Source organism: Emys orbicularis, chromosome 12 (genome assembly GCF_028017835.1).
Source record: "Emys orbicularis isolate rEmyOrb1 chromosome 12, rEmyOrb1.hap1, whole genome shotgun sequence".
Taxonomy (NCBI): domain Eukaryota; kingdom Metazoa; phylum Chordata; order Testudines; family Emydidae; genus Emys; species Emys orbicularis.
In genome coordinates this window covers 3,577,313-3,600,861 of record NC_088694.1, presented here as the reverse complement: position 1 = coordinate 3,600,861, position 23,549 = coordinate 3,577,313, and the positions used below count along the sequence as shown (strand labels likewise).

Below are 23,549 nucleotides of genomic sequence, written 5' to 3'. Positions count from 1 at the left end.
AGAGATGCCCCTCCCCAGAAAGCTTTATGTCCTTGCAAAAGCTGCAGGTTAGAGCCAATCCCTCTTTCGATGCTGTTGCCCTAGGATGAGTTTGGGCAGGGCCCAGAGGATTCAGAGGTGAGGTGTGGTGAGACACCACTACCTGTAAACTGTATGACTTCCTCACTATTCTAGTGAACTTGGAGCACTCTGCAGCAAAGCCGCCATCGGCAGGAAAGCAAAGGAGAGAAGCGTATTTAGACTGACAGAAACTAAAGGAGAAATGACCCAACTGGCCAAAGGCTAGCAGCCCTAGAACTCTTCCTAGGAAGTGTTTTCTAAAGCCTATAAGGCACTACGGTCTATCTAGCTAACATCAAGCTGGTTTTAAACCACATCTGCAATGCAAAAGCTGAAGTGGAAATGTGAGATCTGAAGGTGGGTGGAAGTCAGGGCAGGGCTGAGAGGGTGACTTTACACTAACCAGGTGGCTAGCCACCCGCTCTGCCAGCAGTGCATTTAAGTCGGGGCGTAGTCAGGTCTTCACTGAAGTTTCCAGAGAGGGGAAGGGGGCACTCGTGGGTATCTAACAAAAAGGATTCCTTAGTACCTCCTCTGCAGGTGAGGACTTGAAGCAAGTGGCACTCCCTCTGTTTGAAACCTGCCTCCCCACCCATACAGCGGTGCTGGAGAGAGCGCACAGCCTCGGAGGGAGTAGCAGAACTGGAAGCCTCTGGTGGGTGATGGCTTAAATCTCACTGGAGGTGGTAAGCAGGTTAAATGGAAAGTTCTGAGACAAGCACCATCTAAGTCAAAGCAGCTCTCCTAGGAGTCTGCCTGGAAGTTGCCTTCGGTGCCATAACATCTCCCTTGGGCTTCCTCCTGGCAGGGAAGGCATGTGTGAGCAGGTCAGTTCTAGCCATGGATGTAGCTATAGCAGCCAACAGTTGCAAAGGCTGTACTGAGGAGCCCTGCTCTTAGAGCCTGCCGTCTGCTGTCAGTTGTCCCATCCATGCACAGCTAGCATGGGTTAAGTGCCCAAAGCGAGCGTTGAAATACAAGCTTGAGACGCTCGTCCTAAGCCAGGTGTAGTTAATACAGTCTTGGACTTGGGGGAAAGAGCCTCTGCCTGCAGGAAGCAGCTGGCCGCCTGATGTAGACAGTCACATGGAAGACCAGTTTTCTTGTGAACAAGAGTGCAGGAGTATTGGGGTGCTTCTAAAGAACATGGGTCAGGAAAACAGCAAGGGGGATGGACAAACAATGGGCAGAACAGCACGTAAGCCTGTGTTATGTTTCAGTGCTCCATGTGACGGATGAGGGGCTTCCAGTAGTGAGAAAATCCACCCCTTCGTTACTCCAGAGGGGGTGGGGTATCTTAGATGCTGCTACAACAGCCCCCTGCTAAGCTGGGAATCAAACGTAGACTAACCAAACTGAACAGACGAGTTACAAAGCCAGACAGTCCTCTGTGGTTGATAACCAAACCCAAACGTCCTAACCCCAAATAACCATCTTGGGAAGAAGTGAGGGTATTCCAGGTCTGGCTGTGGCTATCCACAGCACAGAGAAGCATCTCGTGGGGGGTTTGCAGGAAAGAGCGACTGGGTCCCATTCCTGGGCTTGTGCTATGCTGGTTACTGTCTCTGTGTGAAACCTTCAAAACACAAGGTGTTTAATCAGGTGGGGGGAGCACATAACTACAACTATATGCTACTGCTCTGCTATTCCCCTAATGCACAGCACAACCTTCCTGGTAAGGTGCCACCCAAATCTTCTCTGGTCACTGCATTCAAGCTCAGCAGAGGTGTCAAGGCTTACAGGTTTAAAAAAACAAAACTAGACACCATCCTTAATCTAGCCCTAATGGAGTTATTGCATCCTCATTCACTTTTATGGGATGGTACAGCATACCGAGTAGACAGACAAGTAGCAAGTGGGTGCACAAAAATGTCAACGAAGAGAAATAAGACTGAAGTGTGTGCACAGACAGCAGGCCTGTTAGTACTGTGACGATCCTGTCTGATTAGGTCAGCAGGGCCCTTCTCTAATTGTGAAGCCAGTCACATCCTACCAGAGCGACAGTGGAATACTTCGGTAACCGGGTGAGAGATTTAGTCTGGAAGCACAACTCGTGTCTCCTCGACCCGTCTCTCAGCAGGGGTTTGTAACGGTTTGGGAAGACATTTCTAGCGTGTTTAAGAAATCACAGGGTAAAAAGGATGCTGTGCTTTACACTGAGCAAGGTCTAAAGCGCTACTAAAACCATCACACAGAGTCAGTCCCAGAATGTCAGTGCGGCTCCAAATGCAGGCCAGGAAACTAAGTATTAACTGGTCAGCTTGAGATTCCCACCTCCTTACCCCTACATCCCACTGATGCATAACTTTAAGTGCCCAAGCCTGACCAGCATTCTCTTTGCCCTTTGTAGACCACAGTTATCACACAAAGGGCAAACAGGCTTCTGCAGGAGCCTTGAAACCATACAGTGAGTGACTAGCGGTCCGGCCCCCCTACCTCCAATACTGCCAAGTCCTTCACAGCTGAAGTTTGGCACAAGTGACTTCAGATCTTTTTTTTCAGCTACTTTCTGCTTTTGTCATATACATCCACCCTACAGTTCAGTTGGTCACCTGAAAAATCAGTCTCATCCACTCCACAGGCCCATTACAGAATTAGGCTCTCAGTTGCCAAATTCCACAGCTGACTTTTTTTATTTGGGTGTGGGGACGACAAGGCTCTTTCCACTACAGCATCGATCTTGCCTAATCAATTTCTCTTCCATCTCGTTATTTTTGCTACCCTACTCTAATGTCACTTGCTTTATAGCCTGGGCAGCACCTGCCTGTTAAGGAGCCATCAGGTTCTGAGCCACATGACTGTTTGTTTCCAACATGGGGCTTCAAAGACTTTACTTTTTCTACAATCTCCCAACTACAGAGCAAGCCCAGGGAGCTTCTCTCCCCTAGATAAAGAATATTAACTTTAAAAAAAACTTGGGCACATCCGGACTTTGAGCCTTGGTACTTGTCAGCAGCTGAGGGAATGCTTTGCAGAGATTCTAATTCCAATCAGTGTTGGTAAAAAGACACAAGTCTTTCCCAGAAGAACCTGTAGCATTCTAGTTGAATAACAAGGCTGAAACGGTGGGGGAAAGGGGTGGGGATGTGGGGGAAGAGAAACCTGTTCTTCTTGACCTCATTCAATAGTCTTGTAACCAACTGGGCTGCAAAGATTCTGTTCTTCTGAAATCTCACGTGACCAAAAAACCCAAAACAAACGGAAAACTTCCCACTGCCAGAGATCCTGTTGTCAGGTGATCTTCAATACCATCTTCTTCCCTCTGTGCATGTAAGTAATGGAGATTGTAGGTCCCTGGTAAATAAACCTAGAAAAAAATAAAAAACAGATCAGATATTGCCATTGTTTCACTCACCAGGCTAGGGGCTGTACCTGGAAAAATGTAATGTCCTGAAAGCCTCTCCACTGGCTGGCCAAAATGGCTAGCCCTGACAGTGAGAGATATCGGACCTTTCAAATCCTCTCTTTCTGCTCACCGTGCTTTCCCACCTCCCTGCATTTCACTTGCACCATTTTTACCTGCCAGTTGCTGATAGATTGTAAGAATTGGAGATTAAGGCTTCACACCGATTGGAATCAGCTATTCCAATTTGCTTTCATCTACTATAAAGCAATGGCTTCTAGTGGCATAAAACAGTAGTTGCTTTAAAAAAAAAATCAGACAAATTCAACTGGGAAGGGAAAAGTAAAGTGGTAATAGAGTGAATGGATTCTGAGATCAGACACTTGGTAACTGGCCATGGGTGGAACTGACTGTAGATGCCACTGCAGAGAGATTTAAGTATATAAGTACTTGTTTCCAGTCCTGATTAGTCTGAAATATTGGTCTTTGAAACTCACACATCCCTCAGCCTAGCAATGTTCTTGTCACTGATCCAGGACTGGCTAGAGCAGGTCTGGACCTCAGAATGTTGTTTTTCTTCTCCAAAACATATTCACAGGTAATCAATGTATTAATCTTCGCAACATGCTATTTATACATGGCCCAAACTGTGTTCGAGCACTGAGCTCAGTCACTTAACCATGCATAACACCACATTCTATTTAAGTAATGTAGCTACATCCTAAAAGGGGTCTGCCATGGTGTGCTGGATGAGTATCTATTAAGACATGAAAGCACATTTTCCAGAGGCTCCATATGACGTGCTCATGAGCATGCCCATTTAAAAACACTTTCAACTGTACATACACGTCCAACTAAAGGAGGAACAGTGTGGATGTCCCACTCAGGTATGACCATCTTCAGTTCACTAACACTGAGAAAGCATCTTAGGCGTCTCAAGTTGTGGTGCTGGAGGCAATTAAAAAAAACCCCTTTGCTGTACACACAGTGAGAAACTCAAGAGGAGCAGAGACTGTTTCTTACTGGCTGTGAATGTTAACCCTCAGGGATGCTAGATTCCATCTCTGCGTGCTAATTGCTATGGTCTGCTAGTTAGCTCATTCATGCGACTTACCCAACAGAAGGGGGAGTCAGGGTTTGAAGGGGCTAGACTGGCACCATGAGAAAGTTCATATGCCTTCGTTCCATGTTTGACTTGTAACTAATCGCTAGAGGTCACACGCTTTGTTGCTTCTGCAGGCCAAGTTCATTGCACACACCTGTCTAGTCCTCCCACAAGCTGATGTCTGCACTAACCAGATCCAAGTGCATTCCCTGACATTCTGAAATTGATTGGAGGTGGTGTTCAAAAGTGATCATGTTCCATCCCAACAGAGAAATGCCATCATGTTGAATGTAGGATCTCACTTTGCTCAGCCAGTAATACTAGAGGCTGGCCCTCTTTACTGCTGGTGTAGGTAGGGTTCCCAGCCCTCCAGGATTGTCCTGGGGTATCCAGAAATTAAAGATTAATCTTTAATTAAAGATTGTCATGTGATATCTCCAGAAATCCATCCAACCAAAACTAGCAACCCTAATTGTAGATCAAGCTCACTGCATGTAGCGGGAGCTCCTTGCATCCTTCATTCCGCACCACTCTCTGAAATCTTGGAATTGATCCGATGCAGTGTTCAAAAGTTATACGGACAAGCGGAGAAATGTCATGTGTAGTATACTGCCTTGCTTTTGTTTGGCCAATCCCATCAAGCTACATTTCTCCAAGACAAACTCCGAGCCAGGGTATGGTGGCAGTGAAGTAAATGGGAGTTTCACTATCAACCTCAATGGGGACAGAATGTGCCCCATCAGAAGTGTCACCATCCTAGAACCTTGGTATCCCAGGAGAGCCAACAAGTCCTCCCCCCTCCAATGAGTGAAATCAGTTTCCCACTAAAACAGTGCTGCTGACTTAACAGTGACAGAATTAACCTGTTGAGGAAAGATGGTTATGCCCCAGAAAATCACTGAAATCCCTTTATGTACTAAGAAATCTTGTTAAAGAATAAACTTCTTAAAGGAAGAAACCTCCTCTCCTGGTGCTTGAAGCAGAGTGGATTGATTTAAAAATCAGACCAATTTAAATCACTCAATTATAATCATGGTTTAAATCAGCAAGCAGGAAGTCTCGATTTAAATGAATTTGAACTAAAAAATACAAAGGCAAAACAAGATTATCTTCCTAAAGAAAAGTTGATTCTCACTGATTGGTAACCATTAAAACATGTTGACTTGCAACTAAATATAGTCTTTACACTAAATTTGGTATTTCTTTTTGCTTACCAGGACAATACATTGTATCTACACACATTTATTTAAGCAGTCATATAGCTTAACATACATTTATTCAGATTCTTAATTTTCACTTTTTTATTATGTTAAAATTCTGAATACTTATTTACTAGATATTTTTTAACTTGTGATTAGTGTCAAGCTCTATTTGGATGGAAATTCGAATTTAATAAATGTGCAGAAACTGGTTTTTTAAAATTAAATAAAACTACCTCAAATGTGCTAAGGGGGGGGGGGGGGAGGAGAGGGGGGTTATCAAAACATATTTTGCATTTAAAACCAACTAATTTATTAAACAAAGGAAGTATTATATGTAGTTTGTGAACTGAAGTGATTGTTTCTGGTCATCAAGTCTTTCAGGATCTTAGAACTAGTAGATCTTATGCTCTCACACCTAGTTTTTAGTCATTGATTGGAAGAGGAAAAAAGCCTTCCTGCTTTTTCAATTCCCCATTGGTTTCTTAACTTTGAAAGAACTAGTCATTGAACTAACTTAGTTGAGTAAACTGAAATGAAGAAAATATTGTCTGTCGCTATCGAAGAGGTTACTACTGACAAAAAGCGGTTTAGCACTTCAACAAACTCTGGTTCCAGCTGCTTAGCCAGTGACCTTCCAGCAGTTCAGTGCTGCCTTTTTAAAAATTTTGGCAGAAAACATGTACAGCTTGAATTTTTTTATTTTAATAGATTAGAGTAAATTTAGGCCTTAATGTAGGTTGTCTAATTTTAATAGGTTGATTTTTTTTTAAATAAATGTATTTATTTAAATAAATCAGTTTAATCTATTTTTATCCACCTTAGCTTGAAGCAGTGAAAAGGGAATGTATTTATTAACTATGCTTTCTAGGAGGGTATAGATGAGAAATGCTAGTCAGAATAGTGTGCTAGTACATTGACCAGATAAACTTTCACTACAAAGACAAAGCATTCTGCCAGGGGCAAAGGCACCTGGAACATTAGGAGCATGTTTCTTAAAGGAAATTACACAGGAAAATTTCTAGAATGTTTCTCTCATAAACAGGGTAGTGTGGCTCTTCTGCTCCAGTTTCACTGGAGCCAGAGCATCTCCAGAAGAGATCCCGCATTTGAAGCATTCCAGAGATTTCCCCAAGTTCAAAGCTTCCCAAAATAACTTTTGACAAAAGGAGAGATGAAATGATGCACGCTGTTTCGGGGTGTGTGTGCAAGAGTTTTTAATCCCTCCACTGATGACACTTATAGTCTTAATTAGCAAAAAAGAAGTTCACATGGGCATCAACAGCTTATCAATTACTACACCGAGACCTGGTGCATGCAGTTGGGAGTTCTTGTCCACAGCACAGGAGGGCACCCATGGCCCAGGTCACACTGAAGAGAGCCGGAGATGGCATGGGGGCAGTCCTGCAAAGGGTATCAGTCAGTTATTTTTGGTAGCAGAGTGTTCTTACTAATGTGGGGGAGGCAGAGATTAACCTGCAGATTCTCACATTAATCACATTATCTCCCCTGCATGGGACGAAAGGGCATGGAAGAGGTGGGGGAGGGAGTTAATCACTACCTTCATTTGCTAGATTCTACATCATGCTGCTTAAGTGTATACAGAAACAAAGCAACCTAATTTCCTTCTCTGACAGGGTTACTGGACTAGGGAAGAGGGCGGAAGCAGTAGCTGTAATATAGCATGATTTTAGTAAGGCTTCTGACACAGTCCCACATGGCGTTCTCAGAAGCAACCTAGGGAAATATGGTCTAAAGGAAATTACTATAAGGTGGGTGCACAACTGGTTGAAAGGCCGTACTCAAAGAGTAGTTATCAAGGGCTTGCTGTCAAACTGGGAAGGTGTATCTAATGGGTCCTTGAAAGGTCTGGCCTGAGTCTGGTACTATTCAGTATTTTCATTACTGACTTGAATAACAGAGTGGAGAGGATGCTTATAAAATCTGCAGATGACACCAAGATGGGAGGCGCTGCAAGCACTTTGGAGGACAGGATTACAATCAAAATAACCATGACACATTAAAGAATTGGTCTGAAATCAACAAGATGAAATTCAGTAAAGATAAGTGCAAAAACCTCCACTTAGGAAGGAAAAATCAAATGCACAACTACAAAATGGGGAATAACTGGCTAGATGGTAGTATTGCTGAAAAGGATCTAGGGGTTACAATGGATCACAAATTATGAGTCTACAATGTGAAGTTGTGAAAAAGGCTAATATCATGCTGGGATATATTAACAGGAGTGTCGTAAGTAAGACTGAAGGTGTCCTGCTCTACTCAGCAGTGGTGGGGCCTCAGTTGGGCACCACATTTTAGGAAAGATAAACTGGAGGGAGCCCAGAGGAGAGTTACAATAATGATAAAAGATTTAGAAAACCTGATGTATAAGGAAGGGTTAAAAAAACTGGGCACACTTAGTCTTGAGAAAAGAAGACTGAAGGGGGACCTGATAAGTCTTCAACTACTATGGGTCGTTAGAACTATTAGGGCAGTTAAGCTCTGGAATAGGTTTCCAGGGGAGGTTGTGGAATCCCCGTCATTGGAGGTTTTTAAGAACTGGCTGGATAAACACCTGTCACAGCTGGTCCAGGTTTACTTCATCCTGCATCCCTCACAGAAGGCTGGCCTTGATGACCTCATGAGTTCCCTTCCAGCCCTACATTTCTGTGATCCTTTATGGAATTTCCCCAAAACCATCCCCGGGCCCAAGCACATGAAGGGGATTGGTGAAGTTTAACAATGGCTAAAGACTAATGAATCCAGCTCAGGTTGATAGTGAGCAAGAGTCATTATTGGATAGTGGATGTCTGGGACCTGTGTGAAATGAGTGTGTTTTTTTCAGACCAGTTTCCAGGAGACAAGCATCCAATCACAAAAGCAACATGTGGCATTAATTGTAGTCACGTTGATCAGGGAAGAGATGGGATGAGCCTTCCTTTCACCCCTCAAAAGGCCCCTCCAGATCAGGGTTGAGATCTTTTTGTTTAGCAATCTGGAGTTTGGTCCATTCTGAGGATAGGGAATTTTTTTCTCTCCAAGACTGTTGGTCTAGCACTTTAAAACTGAACTCACAAATGAAAGACAAAACAGAAGACTGCTCTTCACCGGCCTGCAAGTTATTTGTGGGACTTCGTTCAAATGTATTAGGGCTGTTTAAGTTAATAATTTTAAATTAATGGCCTTCCTTTGTTGTTATATTTTAATACCAGATAGGACTGGACCATAGCCAACAGCTCAACAATGAATTCACCACTGAGATAGCTTGTATAGGCTCCCACCCTGAGGACAGAAGGGCAGTGGGACCAGCTGCGGAGAATTATTGAATTCCTTAGGAAAGAGGAAGAGAGCAAAAAGTAAGGGAACAAGAAGCTCTAGCAGAGAGCTGAAGGCAAAGCAGGGGCTGTGTGTTCCTGGGGCCATACTGAACCAAGACACATGGGACCATTTTGCTTTGATCTAAGGTAGGTCACCTTTTTTCTGGAACCTTGAAGTGAGCTGAGGAGGAATTTTTTATTTGGCCCTTAAAGGGATAAGTGTTTTGGGTTGGTTGCTTGCTTCCTTGCCTAGGTGTTTGTAATCCTGATATACAAGGTGTTGTTTGCTAATCCTGCTTTGACTGGCCTATTATAACCTCTCCCCCAACTGTAAAAATCCTAAAGATCTCTCCTGAGGGAATGGAAGGTAGATGGGAGAAGTAAGGAAAAACCAGCAGTCTCCCGTTGTCTGGCCACAACCCGTGATCCCTCTGAAAGGGTGCTCCCTGAAGGTCAAGAAGCTCGTGAGACAGCGTTGTGGGGGAAACCAATTCCATTTTACCTTGCATTGTGGCTGGACCTTCAGCTCTGGAGTTAGTACTAGCTTGTTTGCTTTCAGAAGCCTGGTCTACAGGTTTAGCTACGTTGCTGAGGGGTGTGAAAAATTCACCCTGAGATGCATAGTTAAGCCAGCTTAAGCACCAACATAGACATCTGTAGGTCAACAGAGGAATTCTTCCATCTACCTAGCAACTGCTTCTCAAGGGGGTGGAAATACTATGGTGAGAGAAAAACCCCTTCTGTTGCTGTAGTAAGTGTGCACACTACAGTGGTGACGCTGCAGCTGTGTCACTGTAGTGTAGACGTACTGTACCAGTCTCCTGTCCTCAAAGACAGTCATTAAACTGCTTCTTTCCTAAAGGGACAGTGGGGATACAGTCCTTGCCTCTACTCCTCTTTCTTCCTCTCCAACTCAGTTTGTGGTTGATGACTAGCAAGCCACCTTTATGAAGAGACTGGAAGTGTCTAGAGATCTCAGCTACTAGAATGCCAGTCACTGCTAAGTGTCCTCATTTCTGTTGCAGCTGGAGAGCTGCAGAGTATGCAAGGGTACCACAGAGACCTGAAGATTGTGCTTGTCACTGCAGAGGCATCAAGACCTAAGCAATGTATTTTTGAACATGAGGGGATGATAGAGGCGAACAGACATTTTTGTTTTAAAGCAAGAAGATTGCTAGGCTTGTTTGTGAGATCCCTTTTCATGCATCTGGCCTCAAGAGGTGTTTCCCCAACGGGGGGTGTGTGTTTGGGTTAGTCCGTTTCAGCACCTAGTTCAGTAAACTGTGCTCATTAGGACAGAGGCCTATTGGAACTCTCAATTAGCTGAAGGAAACCCGGAGCAGAACACAGCTGTTAGAGTACGTGGTAATTAGCAACTACCTCTTAGGCCTTAATTTCTTTACCAACTCTCTGAGAGTGCCTCTGAAACTAGATCCATGCAACTACAATTAGCCTCTAAAGAGAATGGGGTTCAGCTGTGACTGCTATAATTAGAAGATCAGAGACCAGAGAGGGGCTATAGTAAGGTCGGGAGAGTGGGTGAATTTGTGGGTGAGAGATGCTGGTCAGTGTATAGACACCAGATTACTATGTCAAGAGTTGCAAATTGAGAGCAAAAAAAAAGCGTATGAAGAAAGACACAAGAGAAGTGTTGCAGGAGTTCTCCATGGATAGACACACGGAAATGGTATCCCCGTCCATACTTGGCACAAGACAGAGGGACTGAGAAGCAGCAAATCAGAAAGGAGATTGAAGGTGTCTCTTAGCAACTTTGCATAGAAATGATAAATGGGTATCAATGGATGGCATGCTGTGAAGCAGGAGAAAAACTGCCACCTCACTTAATCATAATGTGATTGGTGAACAGGCAGCTAGTCACCAGAAAATGGTAAAGACACTCAATGGACAAACTCCAGGGGAGAAGTGAACCTCTCCACTCATTTCTCAGAATTAAGATGGTAGTTGTGATTAATCTTTGTTCATTTTAAGCTTGGCAATACTTTTGTTCAAAGGTATTGTTAAGGTTAGGCCTCAAACTTCCTCTTTGCAGAGGTGAAAAGGGCAAGCTTTGCAGAGGTGAAAAGGGCAAGCTTTGCAGAGGTGAAAAGGGCAAGCTTTGCAGAGGTAAGCTAAGACTTGTGGTCAAAACGCGCTGCAACCAGATAACACATTATGCTAACTCCCGGACACAGCTTGTCTAACCTACATTTAAAACAATTGGCTACAAGGAGATAAGTAAGCATAAATTATACAGTCAAAGCGACACAAGGAGATAAGTAAGCATAAATTATACGGTCAAAGCGACAACACTAACCGCATTAAAGATTTGGCTGATCCTAATTGGTTGGCCTGTTTTAAGACACGGCCGACAGATCAGATAAAAAGTACGAAGGCACGGGACTGTGTGTGTGTTTTGGCCATAAGGGAAACCTGACCCACACCCCCTGAACTGAAGGGACGTGCACTGGTCAACTGTCTGTACCTGGCCAGTGCGGAAAACGGCCGACTGAAGGGTAACATATTTTTCGACGAATGCAGGGTACGTTTATGGAGTAAAGAAGTCTGGTTGCTCGAGCGGAATTGATCTCGAGTTGTATCGATACTATAGTGTTAAGAATAGTAGTAAGTAGGTGATGAATAATAACTTTACATGTACTTATGCTTGTCTTCAGTATAACTTGCCATTTATATTAATCCTTTTTTTAGTGTTGGTCTTTTATTCTTGCTTTTCTTATTTTGTCTGTGTTGCCTTTATAGTCGAAAGTCATTAAAAACCTTTTGAGGAATAATCAATAGTTTTAATTTTTCTTATACGGGCACTACTCAACCTCATTACATCTGTGTTGGGTGGTGGGAAGAAGCGACCAATTAGGGTCCTGATGCGTGTCCCCCTCTTGGGGAGTGGTCTAGTCTGCTGGAATAAGTCAGTTTCAGAGACAGAACCTCTGCTGGGCACTGAAATCCCATCAAATCATTACCTGCCCACTGCTCCAGCCTGAGAAGTGTTCTCTACAGTCAGACCACTCTTCACATTCGTTTATCATCACGTTAACAAAAGCCATAGCAGCTCCTCCCCTCACCTAGCCCCTCTCACTGCTGTGCTAGGCAAAGGCTTGGAGCTACACCTGAGCTCCAATATAAGAGAGTGGAATGCTGTCTCTGCTACTGCTATGGCTGAACAACACTGGTTTAAAAGCAGACTCTCAGAGCTGTAAAATCTACACATTTATGCGGCTTGCCTTGAAATTTGCTGTGCCTCGGAAGGCTGCAGATAGGCGTAGTGGTCCGAATTTGGGGGTCATTTGAACGAAGGGGGTCCCTACGATACTCAACCCCCCTTGCATTTTACTGCGCTCAGTTGCTCATCTAGCGCATGGCACCCCCTGCCCCTTTCAGGAAGTGCTACTGGAAAAGTTACTGATCAGAGATCTCCACAATGACATATGCCAAAAACGACAAGCCAAAGAGACTAGGGCAAGAGGGTTTCCAGGCAGCTTGCTGTTACAGTGACTGTGTGGCTCAAGGGGACATGCTGTGGACAATGAACCTGAGACATCCATGCGTGCTGTAAGTGTGAACCTTGCCCTGGCAGAAGTCTGTGAATGATCAGTGGGCATGGTGCTGCTATCTACCTGTTAAGGGGGTTTAATATTGTGTGCAATGCGTCCTGAGTAGTTCAGCTAATTTAGAAGGGCCTCTAACTACTTTCTGAAAGATTCATTACATGTGTTCTATGCAGCTGTGAGAAGGATTGCTGGATCTGTGGCTACTCTTCCACCTGCAGCATTATTAAAGGCCAGTGCCGGCACTGATTAAGGAGGATGAAACAATGATCCCATAGTTGCCTAAACTCACTCAGCACCTAACTTTTTCCAAGTAAAAGTTCCCTGAACGCCCATGTTTCTGCCTCGGAGCACACGCACGGATGCCTCCCCCTAGGTGACTGGATGCCTATTTCCTGCCTAAGGCCCAGAGTGATGCATGAATTACAAGACAAAAGGCATTCGACTGCCTAAGTCACATGCTCAGAGGCCATCTACCAGAGTAGGTCCCCTTCGAAATCTGGCTGGATGAGGAGGTGGTGGTGAGAGTCAGGCTCACTTCAGAAAGAACAAGAGTCTCCCACCTCTCAGGAGAGTTCTCTAGCCCTTGAGCTACGGGGTATTCTGATGTGGGGCTCCCCCAGTCTCTCCTGTAGAAGCTATTGCACTCTGGGTAGATAATGAGAGAGTGGTTAGAGCAAGGGGACTGGGCCCAGAGTTTCCCACCTCCCATATGGGTGCCCTAACCCCTGGACTACAAAGAGAAAATGGGAATGGCTGTCTCTGGACTATGATAGTCACTGGGCCAGAGAGAGGGAATAACTGCAGTCCAGTAGTTAGGATGCCCACTTGGGAGGTGGGAGGGCCTGGGCCCAGTCATCCTGGCTGCTGGAACAGTGCAAGCAAGAGTGGGATGGAAAGGAGGAAGGGTCAGAACTATGTGGGGGAAGATGTGGGGGGGGGGGGGGGGGCTCCAGCTGACACCCCCCAAAACCTCCAATTATAGGTACTTACATGGCCCCCATCACTGTAGCACCTCACAGTCATTAATATATTTCTCCTCAGTACTCCTTGGGCTGGTGTGTTTTCAGCTTTACAGATGGAGAATTGAAAGCCAGAGACTAGATGTGGTCTATGGTCATACAGGAAGTCTGTTGCAGAGCAGGGAATTGAATCCAGGTCTCCCATGTCCCAGCTGCTAACCACTAGACCAAGCCTTCTTTATGGCCCTCCTCCAATTTCTGTCCTTGCCTTCAAAAGATGTCCCCCTTAACTCCATGCTCTCCCCAGCGCCTCGACCTGGGGGTCCCATGCTGATGCCTGCTCTCCAGGGGGAGGACAGTTGAGGAGGACAAAGCAGGCTGTGCTGGACAGGCAGACATTGCAGATGATACAGAGGCAGTGAAGGTACCAACACCCAGCCAGTGCATTCTGTGGCCAAGCTAATAATAGCTGAGGTGCCTGAGGCAGTGCAGGGGGAAGAGCTGGGTGCTGAGAAACTTTTTTAAAAAGAACAATGAAATGACTAAGAGTTTAACCCAGGGTTCAGGTTACCCCATGGTGCCTCATGCCCTTCCCTAACGTGCAGAGGGGCTATACGGAGACCTCTGAAAACCAGGATATACAGTTAAGATAAACCGCACTGCAACCTTAACTCTGCCCCTCTGGAGCTGGCAACAGCCACTGGGAGTTACCTGTATGCACTTCTGCTGCATTCGCTGTGCTAGATATAGCTCTCCTGAATGGTGGCAGCCTGACAGAGCTGTGATTGTGATGGGTGATCTAGGGAGTCTGAGACCCACTCCCTCCTCACCACATGTGTGATCCAAGGACAGAGGTGTCGGAGTAGCTTTAGGGATGCAAGATGTCTCATTTCAGTGCTGCACAGGGTCTTCTTGCCATGGGGATTGTCAGCAGTGAGGTGGGATAGGAGTGAACTGGGGGTTTAACGATTGGTAAGTGAAAGCATAACGCTGGATGGAACGCTGTCCGTGAGGGCGAAGGGCTTGTAAAATGGGGTGGGTTCTGTGGAGCAGGCACAGTGAGTGTGGTGTAGGCAGCTCTTGTTCAGTACATCTCAGCTAAACGCTAGTTTTGCTATAGCACAGGGAAGGTGTTAGACTTAGTCCTGTAGTGTTCACGTGTCGTGTCCTACACTAGCTGCAACAGCAGGGCACCAGCAGGTGTGTTACGGGAATATTACGGCATCACTCAGAGGGCAAGGGTAAGATTGTAGGGGGGTGTTTTTTAGCTCTATATGTCCTGTTTCCAGAGGTTTAAGTTTAGCCTCTCTTCCCCCTTCTGGAAGGGCTCACGGCCCTACCTGGCAACCTTAAACTTTCTGGACATGTGGGAGTTGTGTAATACCCAGTGCTGGCAGCTCTGTACAGCCCTCCGACCACACTTCAACTGTTCTAAAATAACACTTTCCATTCTCAAAGAAGAGCAGCTCTTGAAGAAGTTTTAGGAGAGCATTAATCAGGATGTTTATAGCTTCTGGAAGGTAGTTATGCAAGATCACTCTAGGAGGACCAAAGTCTCAGCTCTCACAACAGCACAGGGGAGATCTTGCCTTTACTCATCTTATTATCTGTTTATTTCTATAGTTAAGGTTAGTGGAACCACTGTGATGAGAAACAAACCAAAATCTATGAGATCTTACTTTTGTGTGCTCGTCCCCACACCATCACTCACTTGAGCAGAGTAAGGTCTCTAGACAACTCATCCCCGCCAGCGTGCCCTAGGTTCCGGCTATATAAATATTTAACTATGTCCAATACTAAATTGATGTCCAAATATAAATAACTTGCCTAACCTGTAACCATAAGGGGTGGTTTGCTGCCCCAGTGAACACCAGGAGAGGGAAGCCCACCACGTACATATGCCACAGTGGCCACAACCTTGGAACACAGAGCACAGCTGGGAAAAGGGGGAACTGATGCCACTGTCTGTGATCAAGCAGTGCGTGCTTTCACCGGAATACACAACAGGATGATAACTGCAGAGTGAACAAGGAAGGAAATCCTGTGTGGCTCTAGCCACAAAGGAACTAGCTGGGCTGCTTCTGCCCCTTTAGGGTTGCTCTGCACCAAGGAACATGGCAAAATTACAAGGGCAGAATCAGACCCACAAGATGGAATCCACATTAATGCTGATGGTTACTTACAAGTAATATTATCCAACCACTTTCATGCTTACAGTCAGCCTCCCGCTTGAGGCATGGAGAGGTTAAGTACTTGCTAATGTGTAATGCAGGTGCAGTAACAATGCTCAACACCTACAGGAATCAAGGGATTAACCCGAGGTCACCCACCACGATCAAACAGCTCAGTTTCTGGTTGTACTAGAATGACTTCTGTATCACATACCTAGAAAGGGAAAGGTTGTATAAATTGTGCATAAGATCTTGGGTAACAGTGACAGCACCCTCCAGAAGCTGGGGTCCTGTGAAAGTCTTACCCCTTGTGTCTACTCAAATGAGGAGGAGAAAAAATATTCCTTTTATTTCAGTGCAATATGCACACAAACATTGCAGGGAATGCCTTCTACTCTTACAGAGTAAGTCTCAGGCTGTGTGGAGTCAGGAGCAACAACTAGGACAGTCTGAGTAACCACATGGGACAGACAGCTCTGGGATTCTCAGCCAGGCTGGTAAAACCAGTAGGAAGATCACCTTCACTGTCTCCAGCCCATTGGTTCTGGCTGGCTTCAGCAGAACAACCAGAAATATTGGTTAAATATAAAATTTGCTGCGTGGCAGATCTGCAATATCTGTAGCATAAGTGTAGAGACATGAGCCCCCTTGGACCTTGAGAAGCCAGACGTGGCCAGTGCAATACCAAGAATGGGCAAGTTCTGACTGGCAGCATTGCGTGCTGTCTAAGCTAGGACATGAACTTTAGTTAAAGTCTGAAGTCTCTTGCCATTTAACTCCTCAAACAGAAATGAGAGGCCTTGTTCGGAATGGCACATACCGCAATTCAAGATACAAGGTTCAAAGTTACACTTGCTTTGGAAACTGACTTGTGGTTAAATGCTCAACTCCTGGGGCATTAATGCCGACCTCAGGCACTGATTTGTTCATTCTAAGCTTCTCAGGCAGTTTCAGACTTAAGCGTTGGGAATGTTACACTAAAGCTCAGCAACAATGAAAGGGACCTGTTGTGGATTTGAAGGTGTGAATGCTGTTTAAAAAGCCATGCATGTAAGAGCACTGCTGCACAGTGAAGGAACCAGAGAAATTCTTCCCCCTCCTGCAACATGATGCGCCAAGTACAACGAACATATCGCCGGCACTCAGCTCCGCTACTGAGGACAAGCAAAGCATGGCCACTATGCCACATGCAATGTAGTTACATGAGTGGTAACCACCTCCACTAAAGGAAACAGTTGGTGAAGACGAATTGCTGGCTCCATCCATGGATAGGGAAGGGGGGAATCTGAACAGGCAGCTAGGGTTTTACGTAAACAGCTGCAGGGTAGGACTGTCCTCTCTGTGTTTATTATCCCTGCATTTACTATTCTGCAGATATGTGCAGAATGGATTTTCCCCAGAGGGCACTGGGTTGTTACATAACTCAGCAGCATTATGTTAGCAGAGCATGAGTGATCACAGATGGCAACAGCAGAGGCAAAACATGGACCACTCGGGAGATGCATGATGCCAGGTGCTTTAAAAATAGCATATCCCCAACCCCCACGGGAGGAAAACATCCACCTCTTCCCTTAAAACCAAGCGGTGAAGTATGCTATTCTAGTAGCATCTAGTCATACCAGAACAGGGAAGGATCAGTTATCACTGAAGTCCATTTCAAGGGTTCACAATTCTGCTCATTCATTCTTAACCCCATCAGGAACCTGCATTATACATAGCCAATGATCCACCATCCTGGGCACTAAAGCAGCCCCACCATTCAGTCTCTCACTGTGATGTACTTTTTAATCACATACATGGTACTAGAGGGCAAGTATCTAGAGTAAAGTCTCAACTAAGGGTGTCTGCTTTCCTGGGTAAAGTCAGATTCTTACAAAAAAAAAGTTTATCACAGTAGCTCCTCAGCTGAGAAAACAAGCTGCCAATTGATTGACACTGGTAAGAAATGGCCCAAGTAACCTACTTGTCTGGGCACATTCCAAACTGGTGTCTAGAGAACGGGGAGGGAGAGCACATCTTTATTATATAATCTCTGGAATGCTCACTTCAGGTCAAGGCAAAGCAACAGCAGCGAGGAAATTAGGAGCCAAGGCTGCCAAAGTGTCCTTAACTCATCCTGTTGTACATGCATATTACTGCAGAGGCCTGTCTCTAGTCTACGGGTTGATCTTACCACATGTTGCACAATAGTGACATGTGCCAAGGCAGCTCCAATTTGTAATTTCCTTTAATATTTAATTTGAGTATGAACTCCTCAGTCTCCTGACCACAGCAAGCAGAACAGGTGGGCTAAGTTCCAGTTTAGTCATTTTCCCACTAATGAAGTGTCACAGATCTCTCCTGATCAGCATTATACAGAGAGCACAGCAGGAGCTTTTGAAAGACCAAGGTTCTCCAAAGCAAGTTTTACTTTCATCTCCCCGATCTGCAATTTTCCAGTTTCATCCTGGTTCTTTGGCTGGGGGAGTCCCTAATAACTGCTTTTGTTTCTCAGTGGCTTTGCCACAAATAAATACTTCCTAGTTACTGAGGACACCAGCTCAATGTAATCCCATTCCCTAGTTCTACAGCTCTGACAGACTAGACTTTTGGCTACTGGAGTCCTTTAGGTTCTGAATACAGCAGTGGCAAAAGCAAATGATCAGAGCTTCGCTTCCTGCTTGAATTTTGGAGTTCCTAGATGTGGTTTAGGGAACTGAGCCTAGAAGGAAAGCGGTTCCATTTAAACTGAGCTGGGAGCAATCTGTTAAAATACAACAATTCTGTAAACCCAACTGTGCCAAATACAGGAACACGTGCCTGGCACTGCACAAGTATATTTCACACTCGAAGGAACTCCCTTATTTAGTACTAGGAAGTAAAAATGAAACAAGACCAATTACATTCCTTCTAGGTGAAGCAGGATTGAGCATGTTGAAAACTCACCTGTCAGTCACTTTGCCCAGTGTATCCCTAAGCAGTTTGTACAGCTGTTTTACCTCTTCAAATTCAACCGGGGTGTTATCAGTCCAGTACATTATATTGGGATGGGAATGGGTATGCAGAGCCCAGGAAATCTGATGTCCACTGTTCCAGCTTTGCCTAAACTAGGCTCTGCCTGATTGCCACCATTAAGTAGAGGAGGTCCTTTGATGTGGAAAGGAGGATGAAGTAGCTGAGCAAAACTGTATTGCATCCAGAAGGTAGCTAGTGAGTGGAATATGGCACCTTATCATGGGAAGGCCTCTGTAGGTCACCTCAAGTGGCCTCTGAGCACAGTGATGAGCTTCATTTGTGTATAAACAGAAGAAAATTGCTATATTACATGCAAAAACCACAATTAAGAGAACATTAAGGCTGCAAAGGGAAGCACTCTAGTTATCGACAAGGCTGCCAGTGAAGCCTTCTGTCCCTTCCTGTGTACACGTGATACAAGGATCATGAGAGCATAGGATCCCTCCCTCTTGTTGGTCAGTGTGCAGAGAATGAGCCCGCAGGAAAGCTTCTGTCCCAGTTGTTTGAGTGGTCCCTTGCCTCACCACACACTAGCCAGCTCGGTCAGTGAGTGAGGGAGGTAGGGGTCCTCTCAGGCAACGGAGACTGGTGTTAGACATGTTTCCAACACAGGGTTTGGAGAACACTAGACAGGGCTGCTGCTAGTTCGGTTTTCCATCTCCTTTTTATGATTTTTTTGGTTTAAATAAAGGTGGATGAAAGCCTCAGGAAGTAGTTCTTACATGAGTCAGTGGATAAATAGCTCTAAGACTATAAAAGGCTCCACTGTGCCATTACACAGTACAGCCAATAAGTGGGATGGTGCAATAGGTGAAGAAAAGAGTTGCAGAAAAACTGCAGAACACTTACCCAATTGCAAAATGCACTAATGCTTTGCCCTGAATTTAAGCAGCACATGTAACCTGGTCCATTCTGGTTTCAAGCTCAAAGGCATCAGGTCGATCCTGTGGGTTAGCAGCTAACATGTCTTTCAAGAGTTGCTTGATTCCCTCAGACATGGAAGTCCTGCGTTTCTGGGGGATATGCAACTCCATCTTTGGGTTTTCTAGCAGTGCTTCCCCAACGGGCACAATCTCTGTGCCCTGCTTGATGTAGGTCCCCAGTAGCTCCTTCTTGGTCTCTGCATCAATGAAAGTTATCCTCTCAATCATGGCCCAGATGATGATGCCCAGGGCAAAGATGTCTGCCTTGGCTGTGTAGTGTCCCTCCCAGACCTCAGGGGCCATGTAGAAGTCAGAGCCGCAGGCTGAAGACAGCCAGTACTTGTTCACATTCACATTTTTGTTATCATTCCCACCTTCCTTGCCCCGAGCCGTCAGGCCAGCACAGACCTTGCTGAGTCCGAAGTCTGCCACCTTGAGAACCGGGGTGCCAGACTTCTCAGTGATCAAAATGTTGTCTGGCTTCAGGTCCCTGTGCACAATATGGTTCTTGTGCAGGAAGGCGATTGCGCTGGTTAGCTGTAGCATGAAACTCTTGTTAGTGGCTGGGTCCGGTCGCCGCGAGAGCACGTACTGATTCAGATCTCCCCCTTCGCAGAACTCCATGACGAACCAGAGATAACAGGGCTCCTCAGCATAGCCCAAGATTCTCTCACCTTACAAAAAAGAAAGAAAGAGGTATGGTAATGGCAGACACAGCAAGAGGTTAGCAACGGTAAGGACAGTTATGTTTTAACTGCAGTGGAAAGTCCTGAGGAGTCTAGCCAGAGCCGCCCTCCCAAGGACATGCTGGTGATCACTACTGCTAAGTGTGTCATTTGTAAGTTATGCAGAAGGCTGCAGACTGGCTGACTGACGCCCTCATCTCTATAGTTTAACTGCTTTGGTGTCCTGTGGAATGAGGGGGCTATAGAATATTTTTCACTTCCTATCACAGTCACAGCCGTACCCTAGACACCAGCTTAAAGGACGGTTTGCTTTAAAAATTGTTCTACAAGTGGCACTGAGAGGAGGTAAACATGGACCCATCCTCCGTAGTTTCTACAGAGCTCAGATTGCAAGTGAACAGTTTTACTGTCCGTCCTGCAGGCTCCACCTGGAATCTGAAAACCAAGCTATGTTCGTCAGCTTCTGCATTTACCACCAATAAGATTCTGCAGTTAGAATTCTCGGCCTTGCTGATGATGTACGAATCAGAAGAGAATCGAGCTTGCTCTCCTATAGTGTTTCCTCCGCTGTGGTGACTGGAGCCACTAAGGGCTGTCCTACTCTTAAGTTTACTGGCATAACTCCATAGGTAAGTTTCAGAGGGGTAGCTGCGTTGTTTTTGTGGATACAGACTAACGAGGAGTCTGGTGGCACCTTAAAGGCTAACAGATTTATTTGGGCATGAGCTTTTGTGGGTAAAAAACCACTTCTTCAGATGCAGATTTTACCCATGAAAGCTTATGCCCAAATAAATCTGTTAGTCTTTAAGGTGCCACTGGACTCCTCGTGGTTTCTATTGGTAAGGGGTACGATTTTTTGCTAACAGAGGTGTATATTGGTAAAAGCCTCGTGTCTATATAGTTATACCAGTACAAAGCCTACTGATTACCATTCGAGATTATTTGGGATGATATCTGTGCCTACAGCCATATTCCCAGCAGGGAGGGGAGGGGAGGGATCTTGAACGGTTTGCCTTCTAGCAAATAGCACTTCCTGAATACAGTGAACTAACATGATGCAGGAGAGAAGATGGAAGTTGACCTTGGTTATACAGACAGAACCTGTTAGTGCAACTGGAGTATTTCCTCATAAAACGTTGAGAATTACATTTCACCATAAACCCAGAATACGCAACTTGATTGCCTCTACTTTTTCTATCAAATGACATGGGCAGAGCTGAAAAGTTAAAATGTGTTAAACGACTCCACCCTCCAGCAAACAGACTCCAGAGAACACATGGGAAAGAAACCAGGATTTCCAATGGCGGATAAAGCCAAAGAACACCAAACAAGCCAAGTCATCAGCTCTTTAATGGTCAGTGATTGGTATGGGTAGGGAGAGAGAAATATTGGTTATTTGCATAAACAGTCTGTAACCATGACTACTGCCATGGAAATTAGAAAAGAAGAATCTGGCTGCACCTCCCTGTCCTATGTGAATGATGAAAGTTAGATCATAAGGAGGAGTGGGAGGGAGACCCTTTAAACCAGCAATTCTCAACCAGGGGTCCAAGGCCCCCTCAAGCAGGTTTCAGGGGGTCCACCAAACAGGGCCACCATCAGACTCACTGGAGCTCAGGGCAGAAAGCTGAAGCCCTGTCACCCGGGGCTGAACCTGAAGCCTGTGGTATGGGGCCCCAAGCAATTGCCCTGCTCCCTCCCCCCCTCTCCCTCCCCCCCCAATGCTGGCCCTGGCTTTTATATGCAGAGAAACAGTTGTTATGGCACAGGTGGGCTGTAGTTTTTAATAGCATGTTGGGGGGGGGGAGGGGGGGCTCAGAAAGAAAAAGGTTGAGAACCCCAGCTTTAAACAAGCCATCAGAAAGTGGGGTTCTCGTGGCATTTGCTGGACAGGCCAAATCCAGGCTCCCCACTAAGAGTACTGTAAAGAGGGAATCCATCCAAGTTCGAGGCTCTGTGGCAAACAGTCTATTTGGGGAAGGAAGGGTTCTTTGTTTCTGGAGATGAAAACTCCGAACAGGAAAACAGCATCCACTGTCTGAGCCGCCCTTGGTGAGAGGGCGGGAAAAGGACATGACAGAATGGAAAACCAAAGACAGAGCTACTGGTCTTGGGAACAAAAACGTTTGCACAGTCAAAACAGTTACGTGCACTCACAGTTTATAATTTTATTAACTCAGCTTAATTAAAACCCTGACAACACCTCCTTAAGACACAAGAGTTTGTGTATCCCCTTCAGTCAGTGCTGCTCCAGCCCCCGGCAGGAAGATTTTGGGTGGGATGGCTATTCCTGGCAAGGAATTACACTGTTCTGGTAATAACGCTGAACAGCTGTTCTAGGAGTTGTGTATTCTATGCATGAGGACATATGGACTCTGTTTGTAACAGCAATGTCACACCCCTTGTGCGCATGTCATACAAAAGTAGGAGTGCAGGCAGTACCAGGGTATAGGGCACATGTGGGAATGCAAAAGCATTCAGATTCTCGTGGTGGTGATGGGCACCTTTCTACAAGTGTGACCTAGGTGGTGATGGCCAAGCTCAGTAACAAAGCCAGTTAGTTTCCAACAAGCTGAACTATTGGCTTAGCAAGGAAGAAAAAGCCTTCAGTTTTTAAGAGCAAAGCGAGGAGTGTTGAGTTTTGAAGCACATCCTCTGCCACTGGACTCCCACAAGCCAAGCGCTCTCGTGTCAAGACAGCTGCACCAACAGTAATAGGCCAAGTGCAGTGCTAGTAACTGGGGGTGGGACACTGACCTACCAGGTCTATGCCAGGAGCACTATTTATTCACTTCATTATTTTCTGGGTTATAGAAAGTATTTTAATTTGTTAAATCACCTTTCTGCTGTCAGAATAAAGAGCCTCCATTTAAAGAGCTGACAAAGGAGTAGCTAAAATGGAATTTCTGAAAGTGAAATTAAGGGACCAAGAACAATGAAAAGTTTAGACAATAGGCGTGATGAGAGCTGGGAAAAAGCAGCTCCAAACCACCTTTCTGCACCCCTGAGCCTGGGCCAGATGGGGACCAAAATGACCTTCAGCGTAATTTAGGAAAGTCCTTAGGATGCTTTGGGTTATGCTGGTTGCAGTGATCCCATAGGCTCTCCTCAGTCCTCCCCTCTGGCATGTCCCCAGGCAGTGAGTGGTATAGAACCGGCAATGGCAACTACCTCCCCTATATCGGGGCCAATCTCTACTGATCCTTCAGGGGGGCTTTCAAGCGGG

At 45.5% G+C, this 23,549-nt stretch overlaps 1 protein-coding gene across 2 annotated transcripts in view; it reads right to left on the bottom strand.

The window, feature by feature from the left end:
• Positions 1-2,991: 2,991 nt before the first annotated feature.
• The window catches only part of STK35 (serine/threonine kinase 35), a 28,066-nt gene continuing 7,508 nt past the window's right edge, over positions 2,992-23,549 (bottom strand). The window contains exons 2-3 of one of the 2 annotated variants that reach the window (XM_065414673.1): positions 19,564-20,311; positions 2,992-3,367 (exon numbers count right to left, since the gene is read on the bottom strand). In XM_065414673.1, the coding sequence (XP_065270745.1) occupies positions 19,599-20,311 (713 nt within the window). In that variant the 3' untranslated portion in view covers positions 2,992-3,367; positions 19,564-19,598. Of the gene's footprint in view, positions 3,368-19,425; positions 20,312-23,549 lie in introns of those variants that run through there. The other variant, XM_065414672.1, reaches the window with a different exon arrangement.